General features: G+C 49.4%; 1 protein-coding gene across 3 annotated transcripts in view; it reads left to right on the top strand.

Annotated features, from left to right (window-relative positions):
* usp18 (ubiquitin specific peptidase 18) overlaps positions 1 to 12,137 on the top strand; it is a 115,371-nt gene that overhangs the window by 71,099 nt on the left and 32,135 nt on the right. For all 3 annotated transcript variants that reach the window (XR_011596791.1, XM_070900725.1, XM_070900724.1), the window contains exons 5-6: positions 5,493 to 5,635; positions 10,944 to 11,023. Coding sequence is in view for 2 of the 3 variants with exons in the window: in XM_070900725.1 (XP_070756826.1) it covers positions 5,493 to 5,635; positions 10,944 to 11,023 (223 nt within the window). In the remaining variant the exon portion in view is untranslated. The remainder of the gene's footprint in view (positions 1 to 5,492; positions 5,636 to 10,943; positions 11,024 to 12,137) is intronic.

Below are 12,137 nucleotides of genomic sequence, written 5' to 3'. Positions count from 1 at the left end.
GGGAGACTGGGGACACCGGGACACAGGGACACCGGGAGACTGGGGACACCGGGAGACTGGGGACACCGGGAGACTGGGGACACCGGGACACCGGGAGACTGGGGACACCGGGAGACTGGGGACACTGGGAGACTGGGGACACTGGGACACCGGGAGACTGGGGACACTGGGAGACTGGGGACACCGGGACACCGGGAGACTGGGGACACCGGGAGACTGGGGACACCGGGATACCGGGAGTCTGGGGACACCGGGAGACTGGGGACACCGGGAGACTGGGGACACCGGGAGACTGGGGACACTGGGGACACCGGGACACCGGGAGACTGGGGACACCGGGAGACTGGGGACACCGGGATACCGGGAGACTGGTGACACTGGGGACACCGGGACACCGGGAGACTGGGGACACCAGGAGACTGGGGACACCGGGAGACTGGGGTCACCGGGAGACTGGGGACACTGGGGACATCGGGACACCGGGAGACTGGGGACACCGGGAGACTGGGGACACCAGGATACCGGGAGACTGGGGACACCGGGAGACTGGGGACACCAGGAGACCCGGGACACCGGGAGACTGGGGACACCGGGAGACTGGGGACACTGGGGACACCGGGACACCGGGAGACTGGGGACACCAGGAGACTGGGGACACCGGGACACCGGGAGACTGGGGACACCGGGAGACTGGGGACACTGGGGACACCGGGACACCGGGAGACTGGGGACACCGGGACACCGGGAGACTGGGGACACCAGGAGACTCGGGACACCGGGAGACTGGGGACACCGGGAGACTGGGGACACCGGGATACCGGGAGACTGGGGACACCGGGAGACTGGGGACACTGGGGACACCGGGAGACTGGGGACACCGGGAGACTGGGGACACCGGGATACCGGGAGTCTGGGGACACCGGGAGACTGGGGACACCGGGAGACTGGAGACACCGGGACACCGGGAGACTCGGGACACCGGGAGGGGGAGGGGGAGGGGGAAGCGTAACCGAAGCGGAACCTGGTTCTCCAACATGTTCATTTGCTTTAGGCCCGGGAGCGGGAGAGGTTCAGTACCTGCCCCGGGAGTGTTTGATGGGACAGTGTAGAGGTGATCCTTTTTGGATTGCCTACACCCTAAGTTGGATAAACTGTAAACTGAGCCATGAATGGTGGAGCCTCCCACCCAGTGTGTCCCAGCAAACTTACTGTGGGCCTTTGTGTCGGTAGGATCGCAGGCGAGTCTAATGTAGACCGGGATTGCAGATGTTTCTGGTCTTTATTACTCAAGGGGGCTGGAGTACAAGGGGTGGATGTTACATTACAGCAGTACAGGGCTCTGGTTACATCCCATGTGGAGTACCTCCATTCAGTTGACTTTGGAGGGGGAGCAGCGCAGATTCACCAGAGTGATGCCGGGGCTAAAAGGGTTACATTATGAGGATCGGTTGCATAGTCTAGGCTTGTACAGGTTGAGTGTCCGAAATCCGGAGTTCCGAAATTCAGAATGTTCCGGGAATCCATACACCGGACCAATCTGTGGCGGGGTCATCCGGAAACTGGAAAATGTTCCGAAATCTGGACTCCGCTACCTCGGTAGCCCTGACCTGACCTCTCCCACCCCCCCCCCCCCGACCTTCCCTCCCCCCCGACCTCCCCCCCCGACACTCCCCCCACCGACCTCTCCCCGCCCCCTTCCCCGACCCTCCCCCCTTCCCCAACCACCCCCCCCCGACCCCCCCCATCCTGACCCGACCCGACCTCGCCCCCCCCCCACCACGACCTCCCCCTCCGACCCAGCCTCCCATCCCCGACCCGACCGCCCCCCGACCCGACCTCTCCCCCCCGACCCGACCTCCCCCCCGATTCGACCTCCCCCCCCACCCCACCCCCGACCCGACCTCCCCCACGACCCGACCTCCCCCACGACCCGACCTTCCCCGCCCCCCCGCCAACCTCCCTCTCCCCTGACCCATAGAAACATAGAAAATAGGTGCAGGAGTAGGCCATTCGGCCCTTCTAGCCTGCACCGCCATTCAATGAGTTCATGGCTGAACATGCAACTTCAGTACCCACTTCCTGCTTTCTCACCATACCCCTTGATCCCCCTAGTAGTAAGGACTTCATCTAACTCCGTTTTGAATATATTTAGTGAATTGGCCTCAACAACTTTCTGTGGTAGAGAATTCCACAGGTTCACCACTCTCTGGGTGAAGAAGTTTCTCCTCATCTCGGTCCTAAATGGCTTACCCCTTATCCTTCGGCTGTGACCTCTGGTTCTGGACTCCCCCAACATTGGGAACATTCTTCCTGCATCTAACCTGTCTAAACCCATCAGAATTTTAAACGTTTCTATGAGGTCCCCTCTCATTCTTCTGAACTCCAGTGAATACAAGCCCAGTTGATCCAGTCTTTCTTGATAGGTCAGTCCCGCCATCCCGGGAATCAGTCTGGTGAACCTTCGCTGCACTCCCTCAAGAGCAAGAATGTCCTTCCTCAGGTTAGGAGACCAAAACTGTACACAATACTCCAGGTGTGGCCTCACCAAGGCCCTGTACAATTGTAGCAACACCTCCCTGCCCCTGTACTCAAATCCCCTCGCTATGAAGGCCAACATGCCATTTGCTTTCTTAACCGCCTGCTGTACCTGCATGCCAACCTTCAATGACTGATGTACCATGACACCCAGGTCTCTTTGCACCTTCCCTTTTCCTAATCTGTCACCATTTAGATAATAGTCTGTCTCTCTGTTTTTACCACCAAAGTGGATAACCTCACATTTATCCACATTATACTTCATCTGCCATGCATTTGCCCACTCACCTAACCTGTCCAAGTCGCTCTGCAGCCTCATAGCATCCTCCTCACAGCTCACACTGCCACCCGACTTAGTGTCATCCGCAAATTTGGAGATACTACATTTAATCCCCTCGTCTAAATCATTAATGTACAGTGTAAACAGCTGGGGCCCCAGCACAGAACCTTGTGGTACCCCACTAGTCACTGCCTGTCATTCTGAAAAGTCCCCATTTACTCCTACTCTTTGCTTCCTGTCTGACAACCAGTTCTCAATCCATGTCAGCACACTACCCCCAATCCCATGTGCTTTAACTTTGCACATTAATCTCTTGTGTGGGACCTTGTCGAAAGCCTTCTGAAAGTCCAAATACACCACATCAACTGGTTCTCCCTTGTCCACTCTACTGGAAACATCCTCAAAAAATTCCAGAAGATTTGTCAAGCATGATTTCCCTTTCACAAATCCATGCTGACTTGGACCTATCATGTCACCATTTTCCAAATGCACTGCTATGACATCCTTAATAATTGATTCCATCATTTTACCCACTACCGATGTCAAGCTGACTGGTCTATATTTCCCTGTTTTCTCTCACCCTCCTTTTTTAAAAAGTGGGGTTACATCGGCTACCCTCCACTCGATAGGAACTGATTCAGACTCTATGGAATGTTGGAAAATGACTGTCAATGCATCCGCTATTTCCAAGGCCACCTCCTTAAGTACTCTGGGATGCAGACCATCAGGCCCTGAGCATTTATCGGCCTTCAATCCCATCAATTTCCCCAACACAATTTCCCGACTAATAAGGATTTCCCTCAGTTCCTCCTCCTTACTAGACCCTGTGACCCCTTTTATATCCGGAAGGTTGTTCGTGTCCTCCTTAGTGAATACCGAACCAAAGTACTTGTTCAATTGGTCCACCATTTCTCTGTTCCCCGTTATGACTTCCCCTGATTCTGACTGCAGGGGACCTACGTTTGTCTTTACTAACCTTTTTCTCTTTACATATCGATAGAAACTTTTGCAATCCGTCTTAATGTTCCCTGCAAGCTTCTTCTCGTACTCCATTTTCCCTGCCCTAATCAAACCCTTTGTCCTCCTCTGCTGAGTTCTAAATTTCTCCCAGTCCCCGGGTTCGCTGCTATTTCTGGCCAATTTGTATGCCACTTCCTTGGCTTTAATACTATCCCTGATTTCCCTTGATAGCCACGGTTGAGCCACCTTCCCTTTTTTATTTTTACGCCAGACAGGAATGTACAATTGTTGTAGTTCATCCATGCGGTCTCTAAATGTCTGCCATTGCCCATCCACTGTCAACCCCTTAAGTATTATTCGCCAATCTATCTTAGCCAATTCACGCCTCATACCTTCAAAGTTAGCCTTCTTTAAGTTCTGGACCATGGTCTCTGAATTAACTGTTTCATTCTCCATCCTAATGCAGAATTCCACCATATTATGGTCACTCTTCCCCAAGGGGCCTCGCACAACGAGATTGCTAATTAATCCTCTCTCATTACACAACACCCGGTCTAAGATGGCCTCCCCGCTAGTTGGTTCCTCGACATATCGGTCTGGAAAACCATCCCTTATGCACTCCAGGAAATCCTTCTCCACCGTATTACTTCCAGTTTGGTTAGCCCAATCTATGTGCATATTAAAGTCACCCATTATAACTGCTGCACCTTTATTGCATGCACCCCTAATTTCCTGTTTGATGCCCTCCCCAACATCACTACTACTGTCAATGTAGTACCCGACCGACCCCTCCGACCCAGCCTCGCCCCCCCCGACCCGACCTCCCCTCTCCCCCCCGCCAACCCGACCTCCCCCCCAAACTCCGCCCCCCCCCCCCACCAACCTCCCTCCCCCCTGACCCGACCTCCCCCTCCGACCCAGCCTACCCTCCCCCCCCGACCCGACCTCCCGACCCGACCTCCCCCCCCCCCCACCACCCCGACCTTCCCTCCCCCCGACCCGACCGCATCCCTTTACCTCGGCTGCCTGACCCCACCTACTTCGTCCCAGGCAAAGACGTTCCGAAATCCAGAAAAACCCGGAATGCGGAACAGCCTCGGTCCCGAGGTCTCCGGATTTCGGACATCACACTGTATTCCCTTGTGTATAGAATCTAAAGGCTAATCTAATTGAGTGTTTAAGTTGACTGAGGGATTTGATCGGGTAGATAAACTATTTTCTGTGGTGGGGGGTCCAGAACCTTAAAGTTAGAGCTCGGTTGTTGAAGGGTGATACATTGTGTAGTGAAAATTTGGAACTCTCTCCCCCAAACAGCTGTTGAGACTGGGGGTTCAATTGAAAATTTCAAACTGGAAATTGATGATTGTTGTGGGTAAGGGTATCAAGGGTTTTGGGACCAAGGCAGGTGGATGGAGTTAACATACAAATCAGCCATGATCTCATTGAATGGCGCCACGGGTTCGAGGGGCTGAATGGCCCACTCCTGTTCCTGTGTCCCACTCAGACTTACACTTGCAGGTGCCCCATCGGCTCACCCAATATGGGGGAAATGCCAGGAGGTGTGGGCCAATGGGATGGAGGTGGAGAGCTGGCCTCCCGTGTCCTGCACGCAGCAGAATGAGCTTTGTACTCACTGCCCACCTATCAGTCAGAGCCTGTCGCAATGGCAGCGGTTACACATCGGCTCCTCAATCTTTTCTTTCACGGAATGTTACAGGTGGGATCAGAGGAGAGAGGTGGCAGACGACAGGAACATCCCATACAACATGTGTCGATTATTTGAGCAGATGCAAGCCTCAATGTCTGGTGTGGTGAGTGCAGAGATCTTCCTGAACTGCCTCACCCTGAACCGTGTGAAAGGTGTGTGCTGGGCGGGACATTTGGTGGTGATTGCGGGATCGCTGTAAATGTGTGAAGCAGTGTTCAGTAATGGTCACGAGCTCCTGAAAGCACATGTTACTGAGCCATCCTCTCTGTGTAACTAAGCTCAGCTACAAGAATGGCATTTATCCAACTATAAAGAAGAGAGACTGCATTTCTGTAGCGCCTTTCATGACCTCAGGCTGTCCCAAAGTGCCTTATAGCTAATCAAGTACAGCTAAAAAAGAGAGGGAGAACAGCCAGTTGTCGTGGTGCACATTGGTACCAACGACATAGGTAAAAAAAGGGATGAGGTCCTACGAGAAAAATTTAAGGAGCTAGGAGCTAAATTTAAAAAGAAGGACCTCAAAAGTAGTAATCTCGGGATTGCTACCAGTGCCACGTGCGAGTCAGAGTAGGAATCGCAGGATAGCGCAGATGAATACGTGGCTTGAGCAGTGGTGCAGCAGGGAGGGATTCAACTTCTTGGGGCATTGGAACCGGTTCTGGGGGAGGTGGGACCAGTACAAACCGGACGGTCTGCACCTGGGCAGGACCGGAACCAATGTCCAAGGGGGAGTGTTTGCTAGTGCTGTTGGGGAGGAGTTAAACTAATATGGCAGGGGGATGGGAACCAATGCAGGGAGACAGAGGGAAACAAAATGGAGACAGAAGCAAAAGACAGAAAGGACCAATGTACAGCAAAATTCTAAAGGGTCAAAGTGTAATGAAAAGGCAAGCCTGAAAGCTCGGGGCCTCAAACCCAGGAGAGGGCTCTGAGCAAGTTAGAGTGGGTGAGAGCGCAGATGAACAGGACCCCAAGAAAGAATGCAAAAGGCAGGAGGCAACAGAGCAGAGTAGCACTGGGGTAAGTGTAAACCACAAGGTGATAGGAAGGGACAATATGTATGAATATAAAGGGGCTGCAGGAGGGGTCAAAACTAAAAATCATGGTTTAAAAACTAGTATTAAAACACTCTACCTAAACACACGCAGCATTCAAAATAAAGAAAATGAGTTCACGGCACAAATCATTACAAATGGGTATGATTTGGTGGCCATTACAAAACGTGGTTTCAGGGTGGCCAAGACTGGGAATTAAACATACAGGGGTATCTGACAATTCGGAAGAATAGACAAGAAGGGAAAGGAGGTGGGGTAGCTCTGTTAATAAAGAATGATATCAGGGCATTTGTGAGAGATGATATTGGCTCTAATGAACAAAATGTTGAATCATTGTGGGTGGAGATTAGAGATAGTAAGGGGAAAAAGTCACTGGTGGGCGTAGTTTATAGGCCCCCAAATAATAACTTCACGGTGGAGCGGGCAATAATCAAGGGAATAATAGAGGCATGTGAAAAAGGAACGGCAGTAATCATGGGGGATTTTAACCTTCATATCGATTGGTCAAATCAAATCGCATGGGGTAGCCTGGAGGAGGAATTCATGGAATGCATACGGGATTGTTTCTTAGAACAGTATGTTACAAAACCGACAAGGGAGCAAGCTATCTTAAATCTGGTCCTGTGTAATGAGACAGGAATAATAAACGATCTCCCAGTAAAAGATCCTCTTGGAATGAGTGATCACAGTATGGTTGAATTTGTAATACAGATTGAGGGTGAGGAAGTAGTGTCTCAAACGAGCGTACTATGCTTAAACAAAGGGAACTACAGTGGGATGAGGGCAGAGTTAGCTAAAGTAGACTCGGAACACAGACTAAACGGTGGCACAATTCCGGAGGACTTTTAAGGAGCTCTTTCATCGTGCTCAACAAAAATATATTCCAGTGAAAAAGAAGGGCGGTAAGAGAAGGGATAACCAGCCGTGGATAACCAAGGAAATAAAGGAGAGTATCAAATTAAAAACCAATGCGTATAAGGTGGCCAAGGTTAGTGGGAAGCTAGAAGATTAGGAAAATTTTAAACCACAGCAAAGAATGACTAAGAAAGCAATAAAGGAAGGAAAGATAGATTACGAAAGTAAACTTGCGCAAAACATAAAAACAGATAGTAAAAGCTTTTACCGATATATAAAACGGAAGAGAGTGACTAAAGTAAATGTTAGTCCCTTAGAAGATGAGAAGGGGGATTTAATAATGGGAAATGTGGAAATGGCTGAGACCTTAAACAATTATTTTGCTTCGGTCTTCACAGTGGAAGACACAAAAACCATGCCAAAAATTGCTGGTCACAGGAATGTGGGAAGGGAGGACCTTGAGACAATCACTATCACTAGGGGGGTAGTGCTGGACAGGCTAACGGGACTCAAGGTAGACAAGTCCCCTGGTCCTGATGAAATGCATCCCAGGGTATTAAAAGAGATGGCGGAAGTTATAGCAGATGCATTCGTTATAATCTACCAAAATTCTCTGGACTCTGGGGAGGTACCAGCGGATTGGAAAGCAGCTAATGTAAAGCCTCAGTTTAAAAAAGGGGGCAGACAAAAGGCAGGTAACTAGGCCGGTTAGTTTAACATCTGTAGTGGGGAAAATGCTTGAAGCTATCATTAAGGAAGAAATAGCGGGACATCTAGATAGGAATAGTGCAATCAAGCAGACGCAACATGGATTCATGAAGGGGAAATCATGTTTAACTAATTTACTGGAATTCTTTGAGGATATAACGAGCATGGTGGATAGAGGTGTACTGATGGATGTGGTGTATTTAGATTTCCAAAAGGCATTCGATAAGGTGCCACGCAAAAGGTTACTGCAGTAGATAAAGGTACGCGGAGTCAGAGGAAATGTATTAGCATGGATCGAGAATTGGCTGGCTAACAGAAAGCAGAGAGTCGGGATAAATGGGTCCTTTTCGGGTTGGAAATCGGTGGTTAGTGGTGTGCCACAGGGATCGGTGCTGGGACCACAACTGTATAATATACAATGTACATGTATATTGTACAATATACAATATACATAAATGACCTGGAAGAGGGGACAGAGTGTAGTGTAACAAAATTTGCAGATGACACAAAGATTAGTGGGAAAGCGGGTTGTGTAGAGGACACAGAGAGGCTGCAAAGAGATTTAGATAGGTTAAGCGAATGGACTAAGGTTTGGCAGATGGAATACAATGTCGGAAAATGTGAGGTCATCCACCTTGGGGAAAAAAAACAGCAAAAGGGAATATTATTTGAATGGGGAGAAATTACAACATGCTGCGGTGCAGAGGGACCTGGGGGTCCTTGTGCATGAATCCCAAAAAGTTAGTTTGCAGGTGCAGCAGGTAATCAGGAAGGCGAATGGAATGTTGGCCTTCATTGCGAGAGGTATGGAGTACAAAAGCAGGGAGGTCCTGCTGCAACTGTACAGGGTATTGGTGAGGCCACACCTGGAGTACTGCGTACAGTTTTGGTCACCTTACTTAAGGAAGGATATACTCGCCTTGGAGGGGGTACAGAGACGATTCACTAAGCTGATTCCGGAGATGAGAGGGTTACCTTATGATGATAGATTGAGTAGACTGGGTCTTTACTCGTTGGAGTTCAGAAGGATGAGGGGGAATCTTATAGAAACATTTAAAATAATGAAAGGGATAGACAAGATAGAGGCAGAGAGGTTGTTTCCACTGGTCGGGGAGACTAGAACTTGAGGGCACAGCCTCAAAATACGGGTGAGCCAATTTAAAACCGAGTTGAGAAGGAATTTCTTCTCCCAGAGGGTTGTGAATCTGGAATTCTCTGCCCAGGGAAGCAGTTGAGGCTAGCTCATTGAATGTATTCAAATCACAGATAGATAGATTTTTAACCAATAAGGGAATTAGGGTTATGGGGAGCGGGCGGGTAAGTGGAGCTGAGCCCACGGCCAGATCAGCCATGATCTTGTTGAATAGCGGAGCAGGCTCGAGGGGCTAGATGGATACTCCTGTTCCTAATTCTTATGTTCTTATGTTATGTTCTTATGTCACGATACAAACTGTAACTTCCTTTCTTTGTACTTGCATTGTGTCTGATCCTGTATGTTAATGTAATGGGCCTGCTGCATAATCTCGCTGTGGAGGGCGGAGGGGGAGGGGGGGGGGAGGCGGGGGAGGGAAAATGGATGTATGTAGCCATGGACTCACACATGGATCACACCCAGAACCCACTGGAACCTCCACTGCATCATCGAACCATCCAAACTGGTAATTACTACCCAACGTTGTGGCAAAAGGACTTGGGGGTTAACAGGGAGAGAGCCAAGCCAAAGCACACCCAAGGTGCAAGAGCTATTGGCACTTAAGTCTGGGGAGAGTTAAGCCAGTGCAAAGGTAATTGGCATAAAGGAGTTGGGGGAAAGTGATGTTATATATGCAGACTATAGATATACTCTCTGTGTAGTCACTGTATAGTTGCATAAGATGGAGACTTGTTTACATGATGTACTATCAATAAGGTTTACACTGTGTATATGCTATGCTGGCACCACTGGAGGGTGCTACTGGTGGAGACCGGGGTTTCCTGCCCTGGTGGCAGCGGCTGTATAAAAGGGTAGCCACCATGCGGCTAGCTCACTCTGGAGTTAAGAATAAAGGACCAAGGTCACTACAGTTTGAGTACAACACATTGCCTCGTGGAGTCATTCATAGGTGCATTACAGACATAACAAAAATTATAAAGAATGTTTTCACTTGTGGGGAAGAGTTAAAATAGAGGCCATCAATATAAGATAGTCATCAAGAAATAAAATTGGGAATTGGGAAAAAATGTCTTTACCCAGAGAGTGGTGAGAATGTGAAACTCTCCACCACAGGAAGTGCTCAAAACCTCCCTGATAAAGTGCAACATCTCCACCGACGCTTGGGAGTCCCTGGCCAAAGACCACCCTAAGTGGAGGAAGAGCATCCGGGAGGGCGCTGAGCACCTCGAGGCTCGTCGCCGAGAGCATGCAGAAATCAAGCGCAGGCAGCGGAAGGAGCGTGCGGCAAACCAGACTCCCCAACCACCCTTTCCTTCAACCACTGTCTGTCCCACCTGTGACAGAGACTGTAATTCCCGTATTAGACTGTTCAGTCACCTGAGAACTCACTTTTAGAGTGGAAGCATTTAAGGGGAGACCAGACAAGCATGCGAGGGAGAAGGGAACACAGGGTTATGCGGATCGATTTAGATGAGGAAAGACAAGAGAAGGCGCGATTGGAGCATAAACACCGGCATGGACGGGTTGGGCTGCATGGCCTGTTTCTGTGTTGTCTGTAATCCTGTGCAACTCTATATAATGTTCGTGCCAATGCAATCAGACACTAGCAAGAGAAAAACCTGGGTGTAAGGGGAGGTGTTTGAATAAATTCAAATCTTGTGAGTCATCCGAGACTTTTCTGTTTTAAAGCTCACAGACAGCATGATGCAGAGGAGCTCTTTCTCACCGTCTTTAACCTCTTACTGGATCAGTTACTGAATCCTGAGATGGTGAGTACAAACATTACTACCTAGGCTAGGTTACATTCAACCTGTGGTCGGCATTCCCCACAGAGTGAGTCACTGATTACAATCATTCCCCACAGAGTAAGTCACTGATTACAATCATTCCCCACAGGGTGAGTCTGTGATTACAATCATTCCCCACAGAGTGAGTCTGTGATTACAATCATTCCCCACAGTGAGTCACTGATTACAATCATTCTCCACAGAGTGAGTCTGTGATTACAATCATTCCCCACAGAGTGAGTCACTGATGACAATCATTCCCCACAGAGTGAGTCTGTGATTACAATCATTCCCCACAGAGTGAGTCACTGATTACAATCATTCCCCACAGAGTGAGTCTGTGATTACGATCATTCCCCACAGAGTGAGTCTGTAATTACAATCACTCCCCACAGGGTGAGTCACTGATTACAATCATTCCCCACAGAGTGAGTCACTGATTAAAATCATTCCCCACAGAGTGAGTCACTGATTACAATCATTCCCCACAGGGTGAGTCACTGATTACAATCATTCCCCACAGGGTGAGTCACTGATTACAATCATTCCCCACAGAGTGAGTCACTGATTAAAATCATTCCCCACAGAGTGAGTCACCAATTACAATCATTCCCCACAGAGTGAGTCTGTGATTACAATCATTCCCCACAGAGTGAGTCTGTGATTACAATCATTCCCCACAGAGTGAGTCACTGATTACAATCATTCCTCACAGGGTGAGTCACTGATTACAATCATTCCTCACAGGGTGAGTCACTGATTACAATCATTCCCCGCAGAGTAAGTAACTGATTACAATCATTCCCCACAGGGTGAGTCACTGATTACAATCATTCCCCACAGGGTGAGTCTGTAATTACAATCATTCCCCACAGAGTGAGTCACTGATTACAATCATTCCCCACAGAGTAAGTCACTGATTACAAACATTCCCCACAGGGTGAGTCTGTGATTACAATCATTCCCCACAGAGTGAGTCTGTGATTACAATAATTCCCCACAGAGTGAGTCACTGATTACAATCATTCTCCACAGAGTGAGTCTGTGATTACAATCTTTCCCCACAGGGTGAGTCACTGATTACAATCATTCCCCA

The sequence above is a fragment of the Pristiophorus japonicus genome, chromosome 15 (genome assembly GCF_044704955.1).
Source record: "Pristiophorus japonicus isolate sPriJap1 chromosome 15, sPriJap1.hap1, whole genome shotgun sequence".
NCBI classification, from domain to species: Eukaryota; Metazoa; Chordata; class Chondrichthyes; family Pristiophoridae; genus Pristiophorus; species Pristiophorus japonicus.
Note: the sequence above shows the minus strand (reverse complement) of the source record. Positions and strands in the feature narration are given on the sequence as shown.